This window comes from Glandiceps talaboti, chromosome 4, assembly GCF_964340395.1.
Source record: "Glandiceps talaboti chromosome 4, keGlaTala1.1, whole genome shotgun sequence".
In the NCBI taxonomy this organism is placed as follows: Eukaryota; Metazoa; Hemichordata; class Enteropneusta; family Spengelidae; genus Glandiceps; species Glandiceps talaboti.
In genome coordinates, this window is record NC_135552.1 from 4,250,675 (window position 1) to 4,275,893 (window position 25,219).

The 25,219-nt window shown below is 34.9% G+C and overlaps 1 protein-coding gene across 3 annotated transcripts in view; it reads right to left on the minus strand.

The window, feature by feature from the left end:
• Nucleotides 1-3,495: 3,495 nt before the first annotated feature.
• LOC144433922 (uncharacterized) overlaps nucleotides 3,496-25,219 on the minus strand; it is a 36,903-nt gene continuing 15,179 nt past the window's right edge. For 2 of the 3 annotated variants that reach the window (XM_078122327.1, XM_078122328.1), the window contains exon 2: nucleotides 3,496-6,169. In XM_078122327.1, the coding sequence (XP_077978453.1) occupies nucleotides 4,342-6,021 (1,680 nt within the window). In that variant the 5' untranslated portion in view covers nucleotides 6,022-6,169 and the 3' untranslated portion in view covers nucleotides 3,496-4,341. Of the gene's footprint in view, nucleotides 6,170-8,333; nucleotides 8,455-25,219 lie in introns of those variants that run through there. The other variant, XM_078122326.1, reaches the window with a different exon arrangement.

The window sequence follows — 25,219 nt, forward strand, 5'->3', positions numbered from 1 at the left end:
ATAAATAAGGAAATTGAGCAGTATTCGTCAGATTTTAATCAGAATGAGATACATTCGATCTGTGCACTGTAGTACAGGACACTTAGGTGTACGACAAACAAACAAACAAACAAACAAACAAACAAACAAACAAACAAACAAACAAACTAAGTAACAAATATTCAGACAGACAGACAGACAGACAGACAGACAATCAATCAACCAATCAATCACAATGACAAACATGACACATGAACTATGGTATGATATCGATTACATAATCAATATACCGTATCTATACAAGAAAATAATAAATGTTCACTATTTTAAAGTTAAAGAATTTTTCCCATATTTTCTTATGAAGTCCTCAGGATTTTCCGAAGAGTCGATTTACAATATTCCCCCCTCTGTACGATGACACAATAAAGAATCGCCAACGGTTTATATTGTATTTAATAGCATACAATATATCACTGTATGGTTGTCACGTTAATCATGGAATACTTCTATGCGTCAATACACTATACAATGCCTTGAATACACAAACTGTGGGATACGTGTCTGAGTCTGAGAGGCGGAAACTACTTAGTGGCTTGTGCGCGTAGATAACATTTGAAAACGTTTCGATTTCACAAGAAACGTATATATAAAAAACACTCCCCCTAGTACATTCATTTTTTTGTCAAAACAATGGAGCCTGATGCCTTATAAAAAAAATTGTGTGGTTCCGGTTACGCTGAATTTTTGGATAGGTGGATGGGGGTAGGTAGATTTTTATTTTAATATTCTTTATTATATTTTTTTCTGTGTGAGTGTCCATTGTTTTCCAAATGGTCTCTGTGTTGTTTATTTCTTCCTATCAGATGTACAGCCATTACAGATTGGAAGAACAGTTTTATATTGTCTTTTCTAAGTTGACGTCAGTTTCCGCATCCACTGTTTCTCGTGAGACTTCACAATTTTTGCGATTTTATTATTTTTTTCTCGAATAAGTAAAAAAAGAAAAGTTTAGGGTCAGCAGTGAAAAGCTATATGGGGGCGGGTAACCGGAACCAAACAATTATTTTTTTTAGGCCGGATCATCATATAGAAACTGGCAACTATATGCTGTTTGTACCACAGTAAATACATGTATTGAGTAATTCTTATCACAGTTACCCAGCTAACCAGACCAAACAGCTACATTAAATAGAATGCAGGGTGGGGTGTACAACGTGAGATGCGAGTATTTGTACATGTCTAGATCTCCGTGTTGATGTGCGTGCGTGTGTCTGTCTGTCTGTCTGTCTGTCTGTCTGTCTGTCTGTCTGTCTGTCTGTCTGTCTGCCTATCTGTCTGTCTGTACACGAGTCTAGTTAGTTCAATATCAGTCCAAGTTGCGTGGATTTTCAAAGTTTATCATGCATATATGATTCAACAGCAGCCTGGTGTGATTGTATCAAGCCAAAGATATTTCCCAATGATGCAACAAACAATAAGTATATTGGGATGTGCAAGATCGCTGTGAAGAGGATAGTGGATATTTCCAACGATATATTGGACGTCTAAAATGACATTGATTAATTTCTTTCAAAAACAAAAGACATTAATGTTCACCATTAGTCGTTTTCGGAGCAAATGTCATTAAATCAATAATTATTCTTTTGAACTTTGTGGAAGCAAAGGTTTTGTTGTTTATCAAACAATAATTACAGGGAATGTTAGTAGTTTGCTTCGAGGCTTTCCATCAAATTCTCCAATCCGAAAATTACCCCAATGTAAACACAATGCTTGACGGCATTACATACATTTCGTTAGCCCAATATTTTACATACACACTCATTGGCGAAAATACTCATTCCACTAATTGTAATCCACTGTATACATACACTCGCTGGCGGCGCTCTATACATTACACTCGTCAATTGTATTGGCCCACTGTAAATGTGGCCGTTAGTGGCTCCCCATACGCTAAAGGGACTAAGAACTGTTACCATTTATTTGCTGAAGCCCTCGGTACCGTTAATTGGAGGATTTCCCAATCTACCCAACAGTAAATGACATTCATTGGCGGAACACACATTCCACTATAATTGACATTGGTGGTGGCGCCCCATACATTCCGTAGTTCACAGCAAATAATACGCTCGTTGGTGGCGCTCTACAAATGCTGTTGACACACTGCAAATTGTTGTTGGAGTTTTACACCTAGCGCTATTGTAAGTGCAATCGTAGGTGGCGTTTTACACAAGGATATCGCTCTATGTGGAGTTTACCAATGCCTAACTATATACTTGCAGTTGACTGATTTTACAGCAGTTTGGATACCAGTCTCCGTTACCCAGACCTATCGTTTGGGCTCAAACTTAATGGCTAACACCCACAAGAGTCTTGGGAAATAGTAAACAAAATTTATGTCACATCCTCTCTCAATGAGGATGCACAAACTATTGAGTTTGTAAAATTATATTAACATATGGCACAGGATCTCGAATTGCCTGGGATTACACTCAGTGTACCATTCTTGGTAGTGTACACAGTACTATGATGCAGCCATCCTAAATGAAAGTGAGTCACATCAATTTTGTTTTCTATTCCCCATACTTTCAGGGGAGAGGCAGAGCCCATTGAATGAGAGCTCCAATGAAGAGTCTGGGTAACCAAGACAACTCGGATATACTGACACATACATTTATAGCCAAACTGAATATTTCAGATTTGGTAAAATTGGAGATATTCAGTAAAGCATAGTCAATTTGTATCATCTATAGGCCATGAATAGACAATATTCTTTGCTCTGCTGTTTCATTTACAAATAAACAATATCCCCCTTTTTTTCTTTCATAAAAACAAAGTCTATATTCAATAGTTTTGAACTACTGACAAATGACATACCTTGATATCATTCTATGGGAACACAACTCCAAGAAATAAAGGTATTTTCTGGATTGAGAGTCATTTCACGATTTTCCATCACATAATTTTGCTCAGCTCCCAAGAAACACCAAATTGAAACTATTTCATCTCTATTATTCTTTCAGTGATGCACCATTGCATTATGGGTCTTAGCATGATTATTTATCAGAAGGAAATATATGTAAGCTGTTTAGGAATGATGAATATTCAGTGTGCATCTACTGAATGAGGTAAGTAGCCTAAATGACAAACGTAACGGTGCATCACTGAAAGAAAAACAGAGGAGAAAAAGACCTTCAATTTAGTGTTGCTTGGCAACCGAACAGACATTATGTGATGTGAAATCATGAAATGACTCTCCCGAACCCAAAGTTTATGAAAATACCATTACTTCCTGGTGTGGCGGTCCCCTTTAACATATCTAAATATACATAGAAATGTATACAAAAATGAACACAACATACTGAGTCAGTTTTTACTCTCATGGTTAAAATAACAAGATTGAAGTGCATGTATTGGTGCAGATAGTATATTTTAATATTTTCATAAACATGAAATTTCTATACAAATTGTCGAATTGCATGTTACAACTGCAGACATCGAAATATTGATGAATGGAGCCTGTTACAAACATGGAAAGTAAACAAATGAATTGGATTACTAACACTTGGCACAGCATGTTGGAAGTACAGAGACTTATGTTACATTTCATCATTTGATGAGCACAATTGTATGACCTCTTTACATAATAGTTCATGTTCACACACAAATTTGAACTTCTCCATTGCACTTGTACACATAAAAAAGGCCATAAAACTGTTCCTATAAAACCATGAAATGTAATACAAGTCTCTGCTGTTCCAACATGCTGTACCAAGTGTTATTAATCTAATTTATTTGTTGACTTTCCCTGTTTGTAACAGGTTCCAATTGTGAATGCTTCGATGTCAGCAGTCATATCAAATGGTGAGACTATCTGGACTTTGCTCACTTTCTGAGCAAAAACGAGACACATGCAGGCTGTAGACTGTGGGTAGACACTAATAACAGAACCTCATGGTGTGTGTGTGTGTTAGTGTGGCTTACTTGGGATATTTGAACCCATGCTTGTTGTAGTGTTCTGGATGGCTGTGTACTTTCACAAGCAAAATGTGTGAAACTGCAGCAGAAAACAGGTCAATCACAAGTGGAAATAGTACTGTACATAAGGCAAACGTACTCTATATACACATCATGGGATTCTCACATTATTAGACACGTTTATCTGACACAGCAAATTTCATTACAAATATATAAATGTGTGAATATGGATCGTCACATGTTCATTTGAATACAGGGCATGTGACAAGGTTTTCAGTATTGCACTACAGCGTGTATGTACATTCATGCATTAAGTAATCACTGCTATACATATGTAAGAGTATGTCTTTGTAATTAACAAGTACATCAGGGAGCAATCTTTCACTTTTACTCTGCCTTTTGCTTATTTTTGACATCATTGTTCACTTCTCCCTCTTCTTCGTCATAAGAATCATCACTGTCAGTACCATCATGATAATTTTCCCTGTGATCATCAGGATCATTATCCTCTTGATGATCAAAAGTCTCCTCCTCCTCTTCATCATCATCATCATCATCATCATCATCATCATCATCATCATCATCATCATCACTGTCATCGTCATCACGATAATTCTCCTTGTGATCATCATCATCTTCATCATCAACATCCTCCTTATCATCATCATCACCACCATCATCACCATCTCTATTATCATCATTACCCTCCCCCTCCTCTTCCTCATCATCATTATCCTCATCTTCTTCATCATCATCATTGTCATTGTCGTCATCATCTTCATCATCATCACCCCCATCTTCATCATCAATCCACAAATCCTGTTCAAGATCAAACTGATCTAAATTTATGTTCTGTAGTTGAAGTGCTTCTATGATCCGTAGAGGATTGTCTATCTCTACTCCCTGTGCTTCAGCATTGACCATTTCATCAACATTACCGTTCCTTTGTTCATTCTGGTTATTTTGCCGAATCACGTTATCCATGCCTTGATTAATCAATGATGGTGGCGGAAACAAAACTTGAAGACACATTGGGCAATTTTGGCGAATCTCTAAGTGCCGGGCAAGACACCTAGCATGGAATATGTGACCACATCCTGTCACCCTTCCTTTATGAAGCGGCAACAGACAAACTGCACAGTCATCATTAAGTTCTTTTAACTGTTCAGCTGTAGCCTTGGGTATATCACAAGTTCTTTTCATGCCACGAAACATTTCAATTTGCACAACTTTTAGCCTAAAACAAGGTGTATAAAAATGAGTAATAAAAATAATAAAAGCTGTAAACCAAATAATGGGATTGATTGTTTTGGACAATAACTCACTCTCTTGATACCAATGGATACATTTGACACAAATAAAAAACATTGAAGTTAAAACGACGAGACACTGCTGCCACACCATAACTTGACACTCTTCAAAACCACTCAAATTTTGTAAATTAAACCACACACCACTTGTGATTGACTGAGGCTCTCTCACTGGTTGTGAGATGAAGCTGAATTCACTTTGTATGGTGTTATAGCTGTCGTCATAGTATTCCTCTATGAGGGTTTGCAACAGATGAAGAAGACCTTCTTCGACGAGAATAATGAAGAACACTGCCAGAGGGACATAAACAAGAATTGCTATGGTAACTTGATTTGGTAAGTACCATGTAACGATGGTCATATAGAATACTGCTTGATAGAGACGTCCTTTATATAGAGCAAATTTAGTCTCTGGACGGAACAAAAGCTCTCTGTGTTTGGATAACTGGTATTCCCAGGCAATAACACACACATTCACATGAATTAGCCAGATGTACCAGGGCCATGGAAAGTCACTGAAGATGAGAGGCGTCTGTTTGAAACTGCTTTGTAATAAAGTGACAAAGGCAAGATGTTGAAGCAAATGTAGTGTGGCACACAGATGTTTGTTCTCTTCCTTCAAATGTCTCTTGAATTGTCGGTATGCATTGATAGGGAGAACGATAACCAGTAATATGCATACTGCTATGATACTGACGCAAACCCCTTTACAACTTATTGCACAGCGACGTGCAAAAGCTCGAATTCCTGTAATCATTTTGAAGTCAGACCACCATTATTTACTTAAATCCAGGGATGACATGATGTTACACTGTAGTTTCAACCTCCTACTGCAGGGTGGGAAGTAGGTGATTTGAGGTCTTGACTTCTGCTTCTTGAGCTCTTGTACTTTTAGGCTCATTTATCTGAAAGCAAAACAAATGATTGGTAAAAACAGGTGTAGGCTTCATCTACAACAGATTTTCTAGTGATGCCTGTGATCAGAACATTTATCAGTAGCTGACAATCACAACTGGCTTTGCAATGAAGACACTGTCAAATCTCCATATTATATGTGTAAATTGTCTTACATATATACACACAACCACAGCACATGTTACGATGCAATCTGTAATATGTTAAGTACTTCAAACCATCTATAGACTTGAGTGCCATGTCTTCAGTATATGTGTATATAATATCCTGCTCTGTCCTGAGGCCATGTGCATCTGTGAGCAACTTTATGGTAGTTTGATGATAGTGTGATCTAGTATAGAAACTATACATATAGACTCATTGCTACATATACTTTCTAGAATAAGTGTGATAAGGAGACAGCCTTTCAGTAATATAATGTGATAGTGATATATTGATACCATATGTGAGCCAAATTGTATGTCTTCAAACAGAAAATATAGAATTTATTCCCTGGTCATTCTAAGTCACAATAACATGCATCTATGTCATTGGTTCTGTTGTGCATCAACACAATCAAAATCAATGTTATTTTCCTCAATATTTCTTCAATTAAGTTTGTACAGGTATAATGGTATTATTCCTTAAGATTGCACTTCATTCAGCAGGAAAACACTCATGTGTCATGAGAGTTATGAAACTACTCATGTACGACTCGGCAAGTTCCTTTATGTCAGTCATATCCCCACCACTGAATGAAGAAAATATTAGTGAATACATGTAATATCTAAATTATTGCCACCATGTATAAATTTTATGTCACTCCAAAGCAAGCATGAGATTGGAATTAGTAAAACATAATTAGTAAGATATAAATAATCTTCTTGACATGAACATGACAGACAGACAGACAGACAGACAGAGACAGAGAGATAGATAGATAGATAGATAGATAGAAAGAACGAAAGACAGACAGACTCAGACATACAGAGAGCTACAGACAGACATAGACTAAATGACAAAGGTCAAAAAGTCACCATATATACATGGCATACATAACCTACTTCGGCATAATTGAGACAAAGACAGGATATAGACTGTCCACATCTCATTAGAAAGATTATAATAGTGGAGCTTGGAGTAATTATACAGACTCTACAATGAATTCAAGATTTCATTCAACCTACTGTTTGATCAGCTGGTATGCAGTTTAGTTTATATTCTGCAGAACTGGAAATGAATGTGTTTGACCATGATGAAATGGTTTGACCTGAGATAGTGTTAAAAGCACTAACATAAACAACCTTTGTTATGTCAAACCATAGACTTTCCGTGTAGGGTCAAACACAAGTCAGTCAACTCATGGAAGTGGGTTATACTTCCATGGTCAACTATACTCCAGATTATAGAACACAACATCATACTCTGATTGACACGAACAAACACTATATATTGTGGCAACTACAAGCACTGTTTGGAAGTACCAAAATATCAGACAAAAAGTGATTTGCAGCCCTCAACATTTTTTTTGAAAAGTCACTTTTCATTCTCTGGAGATTGGCACTATATATGATTAACTAATGGATGGATTGATTGCTTGACTGACTGACTGACTGACTGACTGACTGACTGGCTGGCTGGCTGCCTGCCTGCCTGACTCACTGACTGCCTGCCTGCCTGACTGACTGACTGACTGACTGACTGACTGACTGACTGACTGATAGATCGGTCATTTGAATCAAAGTAGAATGATACAAATCAACATTTTCAGTATAATATTTGACTAAGCTGGAGAGTGCAACTCAATGTATTATATCAATGATATGGTTAAAAGACAAAACCGATAGGTTTTCTGTTGTGTAATGGGTTTGTTGTAAACAGATACTTGGATCGATCACCTCACAAATACCAAGGAACCCTTACCCCATCCAAAAACCAATTTCGTGTCTGTCAAATTTGTCGATGAAAAAAGGTAAAACGTTTCAGTAAAAAATGTTTGTCTGTAAGGTGGTAAGTACGAAAACTGTCAACATAATTAGTTACATGTAAATATCAATCGTATGTAAACTCAAGTGACCTGATTATCATACCTCGTGTCAAAATGGTTCATTTTGTAAAGTTAAACTGTAAATGATACGTGTATTTCATTTCTAGATTATTTCCGCAAAGTCTTACCTCATCACTAAATACAGAGCAAAATTTCCACTGCGTCGATAACACTTCACACAGTCACACTGAGGTCATTTGTCATTCATATGTCGACTCTACTCAGCTGAACGTAGCAGCCACCTCGCCATCAGCCACCGATGGGGGCGCTGTTCACAGTAGCCTGAATAGCTCAAACCACAGACACTCGTGACCATGCTCAAACTATAATAGCTTGTCCGTCAGCAAGGAAACAACGCATTTTAATTGCTGTAAGTAGTAGTCATACTACCTTTGAATACTTAAATTTGTCCATGGAAGAATAATTGTTGTCTTTATTGAAATTATTAATCTTTTCATGTTCCACCATGTAACGTATAGGCATATATAGCAATAGGGAATCAGTGGACATATTAGTAAATACACTCTAACCAACTAGTACACATTATCAGTATGCATCTCAGCTATAGCCCTGTATAGGTGGTTTGAAATAATTATTGTCATTCATACCCAGCAGACACGACTTTGTATGCTCATATGGCCTTCTGGGTAATTTCCAATCTAATATGAGGAGCTGTAATTGACAAACAATGGGGTGTGCACACATTTCAAATATTGAATGTAGTACTGATACTACCTATGAATAGTTAAATTTATCTCTGGAAGAATAAATATTGACTTTATTGAAATTATTAAACTTTTCAAGTCCACCATGTAATGTATAACCATATATAGGAATGGGGAATCAATGGATATTTGAATAATTATTTCTCCAAAAATATTGAGTGTGCACTCTAACCAACTAGTACACATTATCAGTATGCATCTCAGCTATAGCCCTGTATGGGTGGTTTGAAATAATTATTGTCATTGATACCCAGCAGACACGACTTTATGAACTCAATATGGCCTTCTGGGTAATTTCCAATCAAATACTATGAGCTGTAATTGACAAACAATAGAGTGTGCACACATTTTTATTGCTGAAAGTAGTAGTGATACTACCTATGAATACTTAAATTTATCTCTGGAAGAATAAATATTGTCTTTATTGAAATTATTAAACTTTTCAAGTCCACCATGTAATGTATCACCATATATCGGAATGTGGAATCAATGGATATTTGAATAATTATTTCTCCAAAAATATTGAGTGTGCACTCTAACCAACTAGTACACATTATCAGTATGCATCTCAGCTATAGCCCTGTATGGGTGGTTTGAAATAATTATTGTCATTGATACCCAGCAGACACGACTTTATGAACTCAATATGGCCTTCTGGGTAATTTCCAATCAAATACTATGAGCTGTAATTGACAAACAATAGAGTGTGCACACATTTTTATTGCTGAAAGTAGTAGTGATACTACCTATGAATACTTGAATTTATCCCTATAAGAATAAATATTGTCTTTATTGAAATTATTAAACTTTTCAAGTCCACCATGTAATGTATAACCATATATAGGAATGTGGAATCAATGGATATTTGAATAATTATTTCTCCAAAAATATTGAGTGTGCACTCTAACCAACTAGTACACATTATCAGTATGCATCTCAGCTATAGCCCTGTATGGGTGGTTTGAAATAATTATTGTCATTGATACCCAGCAGACACGACTTTATGAACTCAATATGGCCTTCTGGGTAATTTCCAATCTAATACTAACAGCTGTAATTGACAAACAATAGAGTGTGCACATTTTTTAATTGCTGTAAGCAGTAGTCATACTACCTATGAATACTTAAATTTATCCCTGGAAGAATAAATATTGTCTTTATTGAAATTATTAAACTTTTCAAGTCCACCATGTAATGTATAACCATATATAGGAATGTGGAATCAATGGATATTTGAATAATTATTTCTCCAAAAATATTGAGTGTGCACTCTAACCAACTAGTACACATTATCAGTATGCATCTCAGCTATAGCCCTGTATGGGTGTTTTGAAATAATTATTGTCATTGATACCCAGCAGACACGACTTTATGAACTCAATATGGCCTTCTGGGTAATTTCCAATCAAATACTATGAGCTGTAATTGACAAACAATAGAGTGTGCACACATTTGTATTGCTGAAAGTAGTAGTGATACTACCTATGAATACTTAAATTTATCTCTGGAAGAATAAATATTGTCTTTATTGAAATTATTAAACTTTTCAAGTCCACCATGTAATGTATCACCATATATAGGAATGTGGAATCAATGGATATTTGAATAATTATTTCTCCAAAAATATTGAGTGTGCACTCTAACCAACTAGTACACATTATCAGTATGCATCTCAGCTATAGCCCTGTATGGGTGGTTTGAAATAATTATTGTCATTGATACCCAGCAGACACGACTTTTTGAACTCAATATGGCCTTCTGGGTAATTTCCAATCTAATACAAACACCTGTAATTGACAAACAATAGAGTGTGCACACATTTTTATAGCTGTAAGTAGTAGTGATACTACTTATGAATACTTGAATTTATCCCTAGAAGAATAAATATTGTCTTTATTGAAATTATTAAACTTTTCAAGTCCACCATGTAATGTATAACCATATATAGGAATGGGGAATCAATGGATATTTGAATAGTTATTTCTCCAAAAATATTGAGTGTGCACTCTAACCAACTAGTACACATTATCAGTATGCATCTCAGCTATAGCCCTGTATGGGTGGTTTGAAATAATTATTGTCATTGATACCCAGCAGACATGACTTAATGAACTCAATATGGCCTTCTGGGTAATTTCCAATCTAATACAAACACCTGTAATTGACAAACAATAGAGTGTGCACACATTTTTATAGCTGTAAGTAGTAGTGATACTACTTATGAATACTTGAATTTATCCCTAGAAGAATAAATATTGTCTTTATTGAAATTATTAAACTTTTCAAGTCCACCATGTAATGTATAACCATATATAGGAATGGGGAATCAATGGATATTTGAATAATTATTTCTCCAAAAATATTGAGTGTGCACTCTAACCAACTAGTACACATTATCAGTATGCATCTCAGCTATAGCCCTGTATGGGTGTTTTGAAATAATTATTGTCATTGATACCCAGCAGACACGACTTTATGAACTCAATATGGCCTTCTGGGTAATTTCCAATCTAATACTAACAGCTGTAATTGACAAACAATAGAGTGTGCACATTTTTTAATTGCTGTAAGCAGTAGTCATACTACCTATGAATACTTAAATTTATCCCTGGAAGAATAAATATTGTCTTTATTGAAATTATTAAACTTTTCAAGTCCACCATGTAATGTATAACCATATATAGGAATGTGGAATCAATGGATATTTGAATAATTATTTCTCCAAAAATATTGAGTGTGCACTCTAACCAACTAGTACACATTATCAGTATGCATCTCAGCTATAGCCCTGTATGGGTGTTTTGAAATAATTATTGTCATTGATACCCAGCAGACACGACTTTATGAACTCAATATGGCCTTCTGGGTAATTTCCAATCAAATACTATGAGCTGTAATTGACAAACAATAGAGTGTGCACACATTTTTATTGCTGAAAGTAGTAGTGATACTACCTATGAATACTTAAATTTATCTCTGGAAGAATAAATATTGTCTTTATTGAAATTATTAAACTTTTCAAGTCCACCATGTAATGTATAACCATATATAGGAATGGGGAATCAATGGATATTTGAATAATTATTTCTCCAAAAATATTGAGTGTGCACTCTAACCAACTAGTACACATTATCAGTATGCATCTCAGCTATAGCCCTGTATGGGTGGTTTGAAATAATTATTGTCATTGATACCCAGCAGACACGACTTTATGAACTCAATATGGCCTTCTGGGTAATTTCCAATCTAATACTAACAGCTGTAATTGACAAACAATAGAGTGTGCACATTTTTTAATTGCTGTAAGCAGTAGTCATACTACCTATGAATACTTAAATTTATCCCTGGAAGAATAAATATTGTCTTTATTGAAATTATTAAACTTTTCAAGTCCACCATGTAATGTATAACCATATATAGGAATGTGGAATCAATGGATATTTGAATAATTATTTCTCCAAAAATATTGAGTGTGCACTCTAACCAACTAGTACACATTATCAGTATGCATCTCAGCTATAGCCCTGTATGGGTGTTTTGAAATAATTATTGTCATTGATACCCAGCAGACACGACTTTATGAACTCAATATGGCCTTCTGGGTAATTTCCAATCAAATACTATGAGCTGTAATTGACAAACAATAGAGTGTGCACACATTTTTATTGCTGAAAGTAGTAGTGATACTACCTATGAATACTTAAATTTATCTCTGGAAGAATAAATATTGTCTTTATTGAAATTATTAAACTTTTCAAGTCCACCATGTAATGTATCACCATATATAGGAATGTGGAATCAATGGATATTTGAATAATTATTTCTCCAAAAATATTGAGTGTGCACTCTAACCAACTAGTACACATTATCAGTATGCATCTCAGCTATAGCCCTGTATGGGTGTTTTGAAATAATTATTGTCATTGATACCCAGCAGACACGACTTTATGAACTCAATATGGCCTTCTGGGTAATTTCCAATCAAATACTATGAGCTGTAATTGACAAACAATAGAGTGTGCACACATTTTTATTGCTGAAAGTAGTAGTGATACTACCTATGAATACTTAAATTTATCCCTGGAAGAATAAATATTGTCTTTATTGAAATTATTAAACTTTTCAAGTCCACCATGTAATGTATAACCATATATAGGAATGTGGAATCAATGGATATTTGAATAATTATTTCTCCAAAAATATTGAGTGTGCACTCTAACCAACTAGTACACATTATCAGTATGCATCTCAGCTATAGCCCTGTATGGGTGTTTTGAAATAATTATTGTCATTGATACCCAGCAGACACGACTTTATGAACTCAATATGGCCTTCTGGGTAATTTCCAATCTAATACTAACAGCTGTAATTGACAAACAATAGAGTGTGCACATTTTTTAATTGCTGTAAGCAGTAGTCATACTACCTATGAATACTTAAATTTATCCCTGGAAGAATAAATATTGTCTTTATTGAAATTATTAAACTTTTCAAGTCCACCATGTAATGTATAACCATATATAGGAATGTGGAATCAATGGATATTTGAATAATTATTTCTCCAAAAATATTGAGTGTGCACTCTAACCAACTAGTACACATTATCAGTATGCATCTCAGCTATAGCCCTGTATGGGTGTTTTGAAATAATTATTGTCATTGATACCCAGCAGACACGACTTTATGAACTCAATATGGCCTTCTGGGTAATTTCCAATCTAATACGAGGAGCTGTAATTGACAAACAATGGGGTGTGCACACATTTCAAATATTGAATGTAGTACTGATACTACCTATGAATACTTGAATTTATCCCTATAAGAATAATTATTGTCTTTATTGAAATTATTAAACTTTTCATGTTCCACCATGTAACCTATAGGCATGTATAGAGATGGGGAGTCAGTGGATATTTGAATAAATATTTCTCCAAAAATATTGAGTGTGCATTCTAACCAACTAGTACACACTATCAGTATGCATCTCAGCTATAGCCCTGTATGGGTGGTTTGAAATAATTATTGTCATTGATACCCAGCAGACACGACTTTTTGAACTCAATATGGCCTTCTGGGTAATTTCCAATCTAATACAAACACCTGTAATTGACAAACAATAGAGTGTGCACACATTTTTATAGCTGTAAGTAGTAGTGATACTACTTATGAATACTTGAATTTATCCCTAGAAGAATAAATATTGTCTTTATTGAAATTATTAAACTTTTCAAGTCCACCATGTAATGTATAACCATATATAGGAATGGGGAATCAATGGATATTTGAATAGTTATTTCTCCAAAAATATTGAGTGTGCACTCTAACCAACTAGTACACATTATCAGTATGCATCTCAGCTATAGCCCTGTATGGGTGGTTTGAAATAATTATTGTCATTGATACCCAGCAGACATGACTTAATGAACTCAATATGGCCTTCTGGGTAATTTCCAATCTAATGCAAACACCTGTAATTGACAAACAATAGAGTGTGCACACATTTTTATAGCTGTAAGTAGTAGTGATACTACTTATGAATACTTGAATTTATCCCTAGAAGAATAAATATTGTCTTTATTGAAATTATTAAACTTTTCAAGTCCACCATGTAATGTATAACCATATATAGGAATGGGGAATCAATGGATATTTGAATAATTATTTCTCCAAAAATATTGAGTGTGCACTCTAACCAACTAGTACACATTATCAGTATGCATCTCAGCTATAGCCCTGTATGGGTGGTTTGAAATAATTATTGTCATTGATACCCAGCAGACACGACTTTATGAACTCAATATGGCCTTCTGGGTAATTTCCAATCTAATACTAACAGCTGTAATTGACAAACAATAGAGTGTGCACATTTTTTAATTGCTGTAAGCAGTAGTCATACTACCTATGAATACTTAAATTTATCCCTGGAAGAATAAATATTGTCTTTATTGAAATTATTAAACTTTTCAAGTCCACCATGTAATGTATAACCATATATAGGAATGTGGAATCAATGGATATTTGAATAATTATTTCTCCAAAAATATTGAGTGTGCACTCTAACCAACTAGTACACATTATCAGTATGCATCTCAGCTATAGCCCTGTATGGGTGTTTTGAAATAATTATTGTCATTGATACCCAGCAGACACGACTTTATGAACTCAATATGGCCTTCTGGGTAATTTCCAATCAAATACTATGAGCTGTAATTGACAAACAATAGAGTGTGCACACATTTTTATTGCTGAAAGTAGTAGTGATACTACCTATGAATACTTAAATTTATCTCTGGAAGAATAAATATTGTCTTTATTGAAATTATTAAACTTTTCAAGTCCACCATGTAATGTATAACCATATATAGGAATGGGGAATCAATGGATATTTGAATAATTATTTCTCCAAAAATATTGAGTGTGCACTCTAACCAACTAGTACACATTATCAGTATGCATCTCAGCTATAGCCCTGTATGGGTGTTTTGAAATAATTATTGTCATTGATACCCAGCAGACACGACTTTATGAACTCAATATGGCCTTCTGGGTAATTTCCAATCAAATACTATGAGCTGTAATTGACAAACAATAGAGTGTGCACACACTTTTTTAATGTTCGTTCACATGACTATTAAGAATCCCTGTTATCTATGTGAAATACAGCACCATTGGGTTGTTGCTATGGGTGTGGCCATGGCTGCTAGGGTATTTGCATACATGTTTTTATGTTTACTAAATCACCAAACAGTTGATGTTGCAATATGACCAAAATATTCTGTCATAACTAAGGTTGTTGTTGAGGGCCCGGTCAAGGTTGCTCGGGTCAATTTTGTTGAACTGACTGTTTAAAAAACTCTGTAGAATAACTTTTTCAGACATATCTCACCAAGTTTCAGATTCACTGACCAAGTATATTTCGAGATATAAGTTTTTGACCAATAATAAAAATTGTAACACTAAATTTGCATATAAGTCATGGAATCACTTTTAGTCCGGAACGGGGACTTATAGATTGAGTTCTGTCCGTACGTGTGTCCGTCCAGAGCTGTTTCTCTGACAAGCGTGGACTGTTTTTTTTCAAACTTGGTACAAGGACAGTATACAAATGTACTATGGCATACATATTCACGTCAATTTTTTTTTTTTCAATAATTGATCAAAGATGTGGATTTTGGGTCAAAAATGTGTTTTTGGGTAAAAAAAAAAAACTCTTTCACTCCAAAACTACTGGGTATATTGACATGAACTTTGCTGGGAACATACCCAGCGGTGAGGTTTTTGAGATTTGGTCATGACATGATGATTTCCCCCAATAATATGCAAAATAGGGCTACAAATGTGTCTTTTTGGTAAAAAATCTGTAATTCCAAAACTGCTGAACAGATTGGACTGAAATTTAATGGGAATGCATCTAGGGATGTATGGATGAAGAAATATTAAGCATACAATGATTCCATGATTGATATGCAAATTAGGTGTAAAAAATGTGAAATTTTGGTCAAAAATATATATCTCAAAAAGTACTTGGTCAATGTGTCTGAAACTTTGTGGAATGTTTCTAGAAGTGTTATTCTGCAGATTTACCTAAAAAAAGTCAACAAATTTAGACCTAGCAACCATGACACACCCTTAGCAACAACCAAATGGCAGTTTATTTTGGTCAAATAACAACATCATCTGGTGGGCAACAAAGTTAACATTCTAAAAAAATATGCAACCATGACCACGCCCATAGCAACAGCGAAAGTTGTATTTCACAAAGATAACAGGGATTCTTAGACAGTGTATATAAGTGTATATAAATATGCCTAGCAACCATGACCATGCCCTTAACAACAAAAAAGTGGTCATACATTTTGGTCAAACAATGTCTGGTAGACAATTTAGTAAACATTCAAAAATATATGCAAATATCCCTATCAACCATGACCCCATCATCTTGTCATGAACACATCCTAATTAACTCATTCCTAAGGATGTTTTTGCCAAATTTCATGCCAATACTAGGGTCAGTGATAATCACAATTATTAGTCAACAATGCCTGTGGGGACTGTCATATAGTGACTTGTATGCTTAATATTTCATTGTCTATACATCCCAAGATGCATCCACATTAAATTTGGGCCTTATCTCCTGGGTGGTTTTGGAATCATACATTTTTGACCAAAAGGACACATTTTTTGCCCTAATTTTCCTGTTATTAAAGAAATCCTCATGTCATGAACAAAACCTGACTAATTCTCCCCAAAGAATGATTCCATAAAATTTCAGGCCAATATACTGAGTAGTTTGGGAGTTTAAGTTTTTTGATAAAAATTGCAACACATTTTCTGACCCAAAAGACACACCTCTGATGCTATCCTTTCATTTGAACAATTTCTCAACTAGACACCTGAAGTAACATAACCATCAAATATCAAAGCAATTGGTCCAGCCGTCTTTGACTTTAAGTTGTTTACACACACACACACACACACACACACACACACACACAGCCAGACTGACAGACAACTTGCGATGACTATTGCACTACTGAACCCTCAGTTCCAGTTGTGCTAAAAAATTGCCTGGTTTACTTGTTATTTTGTGGGGACATTACTTTAACAGTTGGGGCATTGTTCAAATTAACAGGATTGGACCAGACATTGGATTTTCAAAACTACTATACCGATTCAGCTGGAATTTGATGTGGATGTTTGTAGGGTTGTGATAAACAAAGTTAATGTTTTTCAAGACTTGGTGATACAATATGGAAATCAGGTATAAAATGTGCATTTTGGACAAAGTGTCAAACTCAAACTGTTGGTGCTTAAATCTGGTAGGTATATGTTCCTTTGGTTGTGGCAACGAAGAATTGCTAGTGAACTGGTGTTTTATACATCAGGTGATAAGCAAAAAATAAGTGAAAATCTCCACTTCTGGTATACAATGTACATGTAAAAATAAATGTCCTTCTCAAAAAAAATTGTTATTGGGACAATGCATGTGGTGTCTAGCTGATTGAGGCATTGTTGAAATGAATATGATTGTACTCCTGTATGGAAATCAGGTCCAAAAATGTGGGGGTTTTTATTGCAAATTTACCTGAACTCAAACTCCAGATATACACAGCTGTACTGCTGTTTGAGAGTACATGTAACTGGAACTACCAGTACCTCATTATACGTATTATTTACTAATGAACATGCCTATCACCATAGCTGCTAATGAAACTGTGAAAATTTCCTGTAAAACACAAATTGTAATTGAACCTCAAATCCCCATACTGTGTTGATTGCCGAGTGTGTTTTTTATAAGTTAAAACCCTTTCCAAATTTCATGATAATTACTATGTCTTAAGATTAAAAAATATGAATATATTTCTGTCATTCTGTAGTCATTCGTTCATTGTCTTTCACTGACATTGTCAGCATTGCATTTAAGATTTTGTTTACTGAAATGTTTATACTTTAGACCTTATTTGAGTTTAACTTGCTTTTCACATCAGAAGAAATAAGCAAATAGCATTTTACCTAGGATTTTTTTCAAAATCATAAAACAGCGGCAGTCATGTTCATTTTCAAAGCAACCAAACAATTGACATCATTACAGTAGTCCCCCCCCCCCAAAAAAAAAGAGAGAAAAAATAAGAAAATACCGGCAATGGCGTTGTAGCACAACTGTACAGTTTTTAAAAATGTTTATGGTAGTCCATGCTAACAATAAGTGTTCATTTGGTGAATGACTATCCAGTTTCCTAGCCAACTATGTTGCTATCTTTACGATATATGCTATCATTTGGCTGTTGCTATGGGCATGGTCATGTTGTTAGATATCTTTGCATACATTTTTGTATGTTTTTGTTCACTTGTGTATGAATTCGTGATATTATCTTTGCAATATACGTGATCATTTGGCTGTTGCTATGGGCGTGGTCTTGTTGTTAGGCATATTTACATACATTTTTTGAAAGTTTATTCAATTGACTATTAATCCCTGTTATCTTTGTGAAATACACAACCGTTTTGCTGTTGCTATGGGCATGGTAATGGTTGCCAGGGATATTTGCATGCATTTTTTGAATGTTTATTTGCCTACCAGATGATGTTGTTAGTTAACCAAAATATACTGCCATTTCGTTGTTGCTAAGGGCGTGGTCATGGTCGCTAGGGCCAATTTTGTCAATATGTTTTGAAAGAAAATCTGCAGAATAACACTTTCAGAAACATCTCACCAAGTTTCAGACTCGGTGACCAAGTACTTTTTGGGATATAAGTTTTTTACCAAAAATGAACATTTTTACACCTAATTTGCATATCACTCATGGAATCATTGTATGCATAATATTTCTTAATCCATACATCCCTAGATGCATTCCCATTAAATTTCAGCCCAATCTGCTCAGTAGTTTTGGAATTATAGATTTTTAACCAAAAAGTCACATTTTTAGCCCCAATTTGCATATTACTGATGGAATCATCATGTCATGAACAAATCTTACTTTACACCCCCTTTAGAATGTTCCCACCAAATTTTGCACCAATCTGCCCAGTAGTTTCTGAGTTTAAGTTTTTTGACCAAAAATCACATTTTTTTACCCAAATCACACACCTGTGATGCGATCATTTTGATTTGAACAATTTCCCAACTAGACACCCAAGGTAATGGACCCACCAAATATCATGGCAATCAATTCAGCGGTTTTTGACTTTAAGTTGTTTACACACACACACACACACACACACACACACACACACACACACACACACACACACCGGGCGATCCCTATAGCACTACTGAACCTCAGTTCAGTTGTGCTAAAAATCTGTCATTTGCAAGTAAACATATACATACAGATGTTTCCATGCTGGTCTTAGGACACTGAACCTCATTCAGCATAACTTTGGTACACAACAATGTAGGAGACTTCAGAAAAAAGTTGTTAATTGTGACATGTTAAAAATGTACTTTATTTTTATACAGTCATCAATCTGATTAAAATCCGATGTGAAGATAGGCTGCTTTTCCTGCATTTACCTTTATTTCATTGTTATTGCGTCTTTTAAGTGAGTTGGGCTTTTTACAGGACGAATGCCTTAAAAAAAAATTCACGTAAAAGACGCAATAACGATGTAATAAAGGTAAATACAGGAAAAGCAGCCTATCTACACATTGGATTTTAATCAGATTGATACAGTCATGTAGACTCAACATTACCATCACAATAGCACAAAAGAGAGAGAGACAGACTGAAAGATTAATATATAATGCACCTAAAAGGTTATATCAGGTAAAAAATCAATCAGGGCAAATATATACAAATATTACCAAGTAAATGTACTATATATACAGTATAACAATAAATAGTCTGGAATGTTACATAATGAAATATTGTACAAACAAGAGCAATACAATTATTAAAAAAAAATTTATCTTTAAAATGATTATTATAGAATATTCTCACACATGTGCAGGTATATAAGTATAGAGCGGACAACATAGGAGTATTAACATTCAGTGAAATATTACTGTATAAATGCTTCAATGTACAATATATGTTAGTTTGATGGCTGTGACTCACATGAAACAAACCCTAAATCAGCAGCAGTTATAGGAAATTTCTTGATGACAATGGGGGAACCTGCCCATGATGGAACTTTAACCCATTCTTTCCCTTCATGGTTTTGTAGTGGGTTTAAAAAGGTTTTTGTTATTTGTAACGGAACCCACTTTATGTTTAATTCCTTTGCAATTCTGAGTCGATGATTACCATCATAAAGATATGCATGTCCAGTGTCAAAGTTTACAGCCAGAGTCAAAGGTTCTGATATACTGTTATTTTCATTGATGACTTTAGGTTTTATGATTGCATCAAGATAGTCAGATCTTTTGCCAGGATCTTTCATTATTCGCCTATCTACTTCTCGATAATTCCACAACATGGTTGTTTCAACCCATTGAACTGGACTATTGTATAATTTGGGGATCTTTATCTTGTTTATATCAATATCAAAATGGCGTTTTCTGTTGATTTTTGATCTGACTTTTGGATTTTTTGACGAGCGTTCGTGATTTTCAATCACATTGACATCTTTACTCCCTGAAGACTTAAACTTCACTAACAAGACGTTTTTTGTTACTAATTCATGTGCCATAATGATCCGTAGCATAAGTAATTTTTCGGGGGCAGTATCAATTATCAGTGGAGCATTAAACATAAGGCATTTGGCATACATGCAGATCAATACCCCACAATTGTCCATATCAAAGGGTTTCTGTTTGGAAAAATGTTCATGCTCTGAAAGGAAAGTGACTGTCCAGTCATCATCTTTCATGGTCTTGCCACATCGCAAAAGATAGTGAAACTTCAGAAACCTAATGAGAAACATCAATAGTTCTTTGTCGAGTTTGCCAACGGAACCATATGGATCAAGTACATGTACAGTTTGTTCTCTGATCTTCACTACAAAGAGTACCCAGTGTACACCATTGATATTGGCTGGAATGTAGACATACTTATAATCAAACCAATCAACACTTCTGTACGGTATTGGCAAACCTATCATTTCTGAATTGATTAATTTTTCACGTGCCCAACAAGCATCTTGTACCCAAATTACATTGTGTTCATTATTGACTTCTACAAGAAGTCTTAGATATGCTGTAATAATAGTGTCATCAAGCCAATGACCATTGATTAAATCTAAGACATATTTTTTTGCTATTGATATTCCTTGGACTGTAAAGCTCTCTGATTCCTTCACCTGTACTGCCATTCTTTCAGAGGTTTGCTTATCAATTGAGGTAACTATTCTACTAGTAGAAGAAAGTATAGTGTGCTGTTTGGAATTTGACAAATTCAATGAAATCGGAGATAACACTTTTTTAGTGGTTCGATCATAAATTGCCAGACATTCAACAGCATTCCTACATATGTTAACCAGATTTCTGAAGCTTACCATCTGTACTTCCTCCATATCATGTGTATATTGGTGCCACTCAGTGGACTTGTCAGATGTTAGAAAGAATTCATACGATGTGTCATTTGTTTTTGCCTGACATAGTTTAACAATGATGGCTTTCAAAGAATACAAAGTTCTATGTGATGTGAACAGTGGAAATTCATTTACCCTTGATGTAAAATCTAAAGTTTTTGATATAGTTATGCCTGATGATACATTGGCTACATTTACCAGAATGGTATCTCCAACATGAAATATTTCAGGTTCTTCTGCTGATTTGAAACCTTTCCTTCTAGTATCACATTTACAATGAGTGCATTGTTTTACTCTTGGATCCACTTTTACTCCAGATTGCATGGAATCAATCAAAGAATTAATCGTTGTATCAGAAACGGTAAATTGAGTAATTTGTCGTGTCACACTTGAAGATGTGTTATTGCAATTATTACACATTAGCAGTTGCCTACATTTAGTTGTAAATTTTGCTTTTGATGTTAATGTGAGTGATTTGTCAATGACACATTGAATAAATTCTTTCATAGACAAAAGATACAATGGTTGGTTGCTGTTTTTTCTCAATGATGCTAGGACAGACCTATCCCTTTGTACTATTTCTGTAACTATTTTGTCTCTATAGACATCTGTATTAACTTGATGATATGCATTTCGTATGGCTAAAGTATGTCCTAAGGCTTCAATTATAAAGTCCTGCCACTTACTATTTGGATCAACATTGAAAAGAGGTTCACTTTGACTATCTGGCTGTATTCTTTCATAAATGATGATGTAATCACAGAAATTTTGTGGGGTTGTGCTTCCGTAGGTCACATTTGTGTCATTGCATTGTATTGGTGGGTGTTCATTTGAATATAGCGTTGAGATGTAATGCCCACTGCGGGCAGTTTGTCCCATATGTGACACTGTCGATCGTAAGGAATATTTGTAATGGTTGCATATGCTGGTTGTGTTCTCAGTCAGTATGGAAATATCAAGCATGTCTTCCAATTTTACTCTGTTTGAAATTTTTGATATTCTTTTGGTAGTTTTGTTCCATTTGTGCCTTGTTACTAATACTATGAAAATACTTTCACTTGACTTGAGAAAACTCTGTGATGTAAATATAGATGGTGTATTTTGGCATTCTTCACTTTCACATAACATATCAACCTCTTCTTGTTCAAAGAAACGATGAAGTAGGTCCTGCAGTGAAAACTGATCATTTTTGCTAGTATGATTTGGAAAATGGATCTGGAGATAGCTTAATATTTCTTCACTGACTGTTTGGTGTCCACATTTGGTACATGTCCTTACACACTTTATCGTAATATTTGTATCAACACCTATCTGCTTGAGGAATTTATCAACAACGCGAATGTGATACTCGTGTGCATCATTTTGTCGTCCATAATTAAAGCTGGCCATCTTGCAGGTAGTAAGCAGGACATTTTTTATCTTTCTTTGTGTAAGGAATTTATGATGTGAATTTGTATCAAGCATTTCATGGAATAGATATCTTAAATTTTCAAATGCCTGTGCTTCCGTGTGCGATAAATCATGTGCTGTTGAAATTTGTTCAGACAGGCTGATGGCTTTCTTAACTTCTAAACAGTGGAAAATACTTTGATTAACTGCATTGAACCAACAGTTATTGTCTAAATTTTCTAATCCCATAATTTCTATCTCTTGAAACATTTGATGAGAGGACTTTTGGTCTTTCGCAATAGAAACTATTCCTTGCTTAATTTCATCTGGTGTGTTTTGCCACTCATTACTTATATCTCGACTATACTGTGGTAGGTTGAACGCATTTGTACTTTTTTTTGTAGAACTTGTCATCTGTTTAAAAGTAGTGAAAGTCTGACTTTTTGCACTTTCACATGTGTCTTTCTTGGGAAATAGTTTGATTGACTTAGGTGGAGTTGTTTGATATGAAAAGTCTCTTTTGTTTTTTCTTTTCTTACTATCCCACTGTTCTCTGATTGTTTGTTGCAGTTTGCCATTTTTTTTGGCACATAGTAATGCACTTGTAAATAAATTTTGTTGTCCTTTGATGTCATCATATAATTCTTGGATGAATTCATCTGTCCTCAGTAGTTTGCCGCCAAGTTGGATATTTTTCAAAATCCCCATTCGCCGTTCACTGTGACCGATTGTTCTTGACTCATCCCTTCTGATGTACGTGTATCTTTCCTTGGAATTGCTGTCTATATCTCTATCTATCTTGTGATGTCGTCTAAGATCTCCAAGCAACAAGCCTGACCATAGTGGACATGTTGGTAAGAAATACTGAAACATAACTTCAGCGAATTTGGGTGAATAGCATATATTTCGCGATGGCGGTGTAAACTGATGTCTTTCTTCCTTATCAACAGCCATTCTACATTTTTCCTTGATGATATTGAAATGAGTTTTGAATTTTGAGGTACGTGTAGTAAAAAAATCATCCTCTGTTTGCTTTCTCGTATCACTCATTTCATCAGCGTCAGTTTGGTTGAGTTCACGCGAATCAACACAGAACTTCACTGTAGCCTGGCCAAATTGGTCAATTTGCCTAATTTTAGTTTCAATGTTTTTGCAAATGTCTTTTAGTAATGGAGTTTGGTTTTTGCTATATAGGATGATAGCAATTTGCTTAACAATGTTGCTAAATTCACTAAAATATTTGGAATTTAAAAGTAGACTGAAACAGTACATCATTGATGTCATTGCACTTTTATCTTTAAAATAGAGTTTCACAGATCTCTTTACTTTTTTCATGAAATGACTAGCACATGCATGGGGGATTGTTTTATTAAGGTCTTGGTTTGTCGCATTGCCATGAACAATGCACCAAGCCCTATCTAAGAAAGTTTGAAGTGTTTCATAGTTAAAAATTTCTAAAACTGACAAAATAAACACCCAACTTTCATCACTGTTAATTTGAAGTGGACGTGACAACTCATTGTAACCAAATAAGATCTTTTCAGCATGCCGAAAATTTCTTATCCAGTATGATATTTGCGGTAAACTATGGGCTTCACTTATCATGAAAGTAAGGGGTAGGTCAGGGCCTTGACCAATAGGACTAGCTACAGTGAGTTCATAATAGTAGACTCTACCACTGGTAATTGTCGATTTAATACAACCACCTGTTGCATCCCAGAATACAGGTACTTTTTTGCAGAGGTCATGCCAAAAACGAATTCCAGACTCAGTAAAACATATGATAAAAAATGGAGCTAAGCTCAAGTGTTGAATAAATCCTTTAACTTTCAGTTTGGGATCACTTAAATTAACAAATTTTTCTTTCATGAGCATCAAACTTTCAATTTCATCATTATGCAATCTGTTTTTAGTCCTTGCTTCAC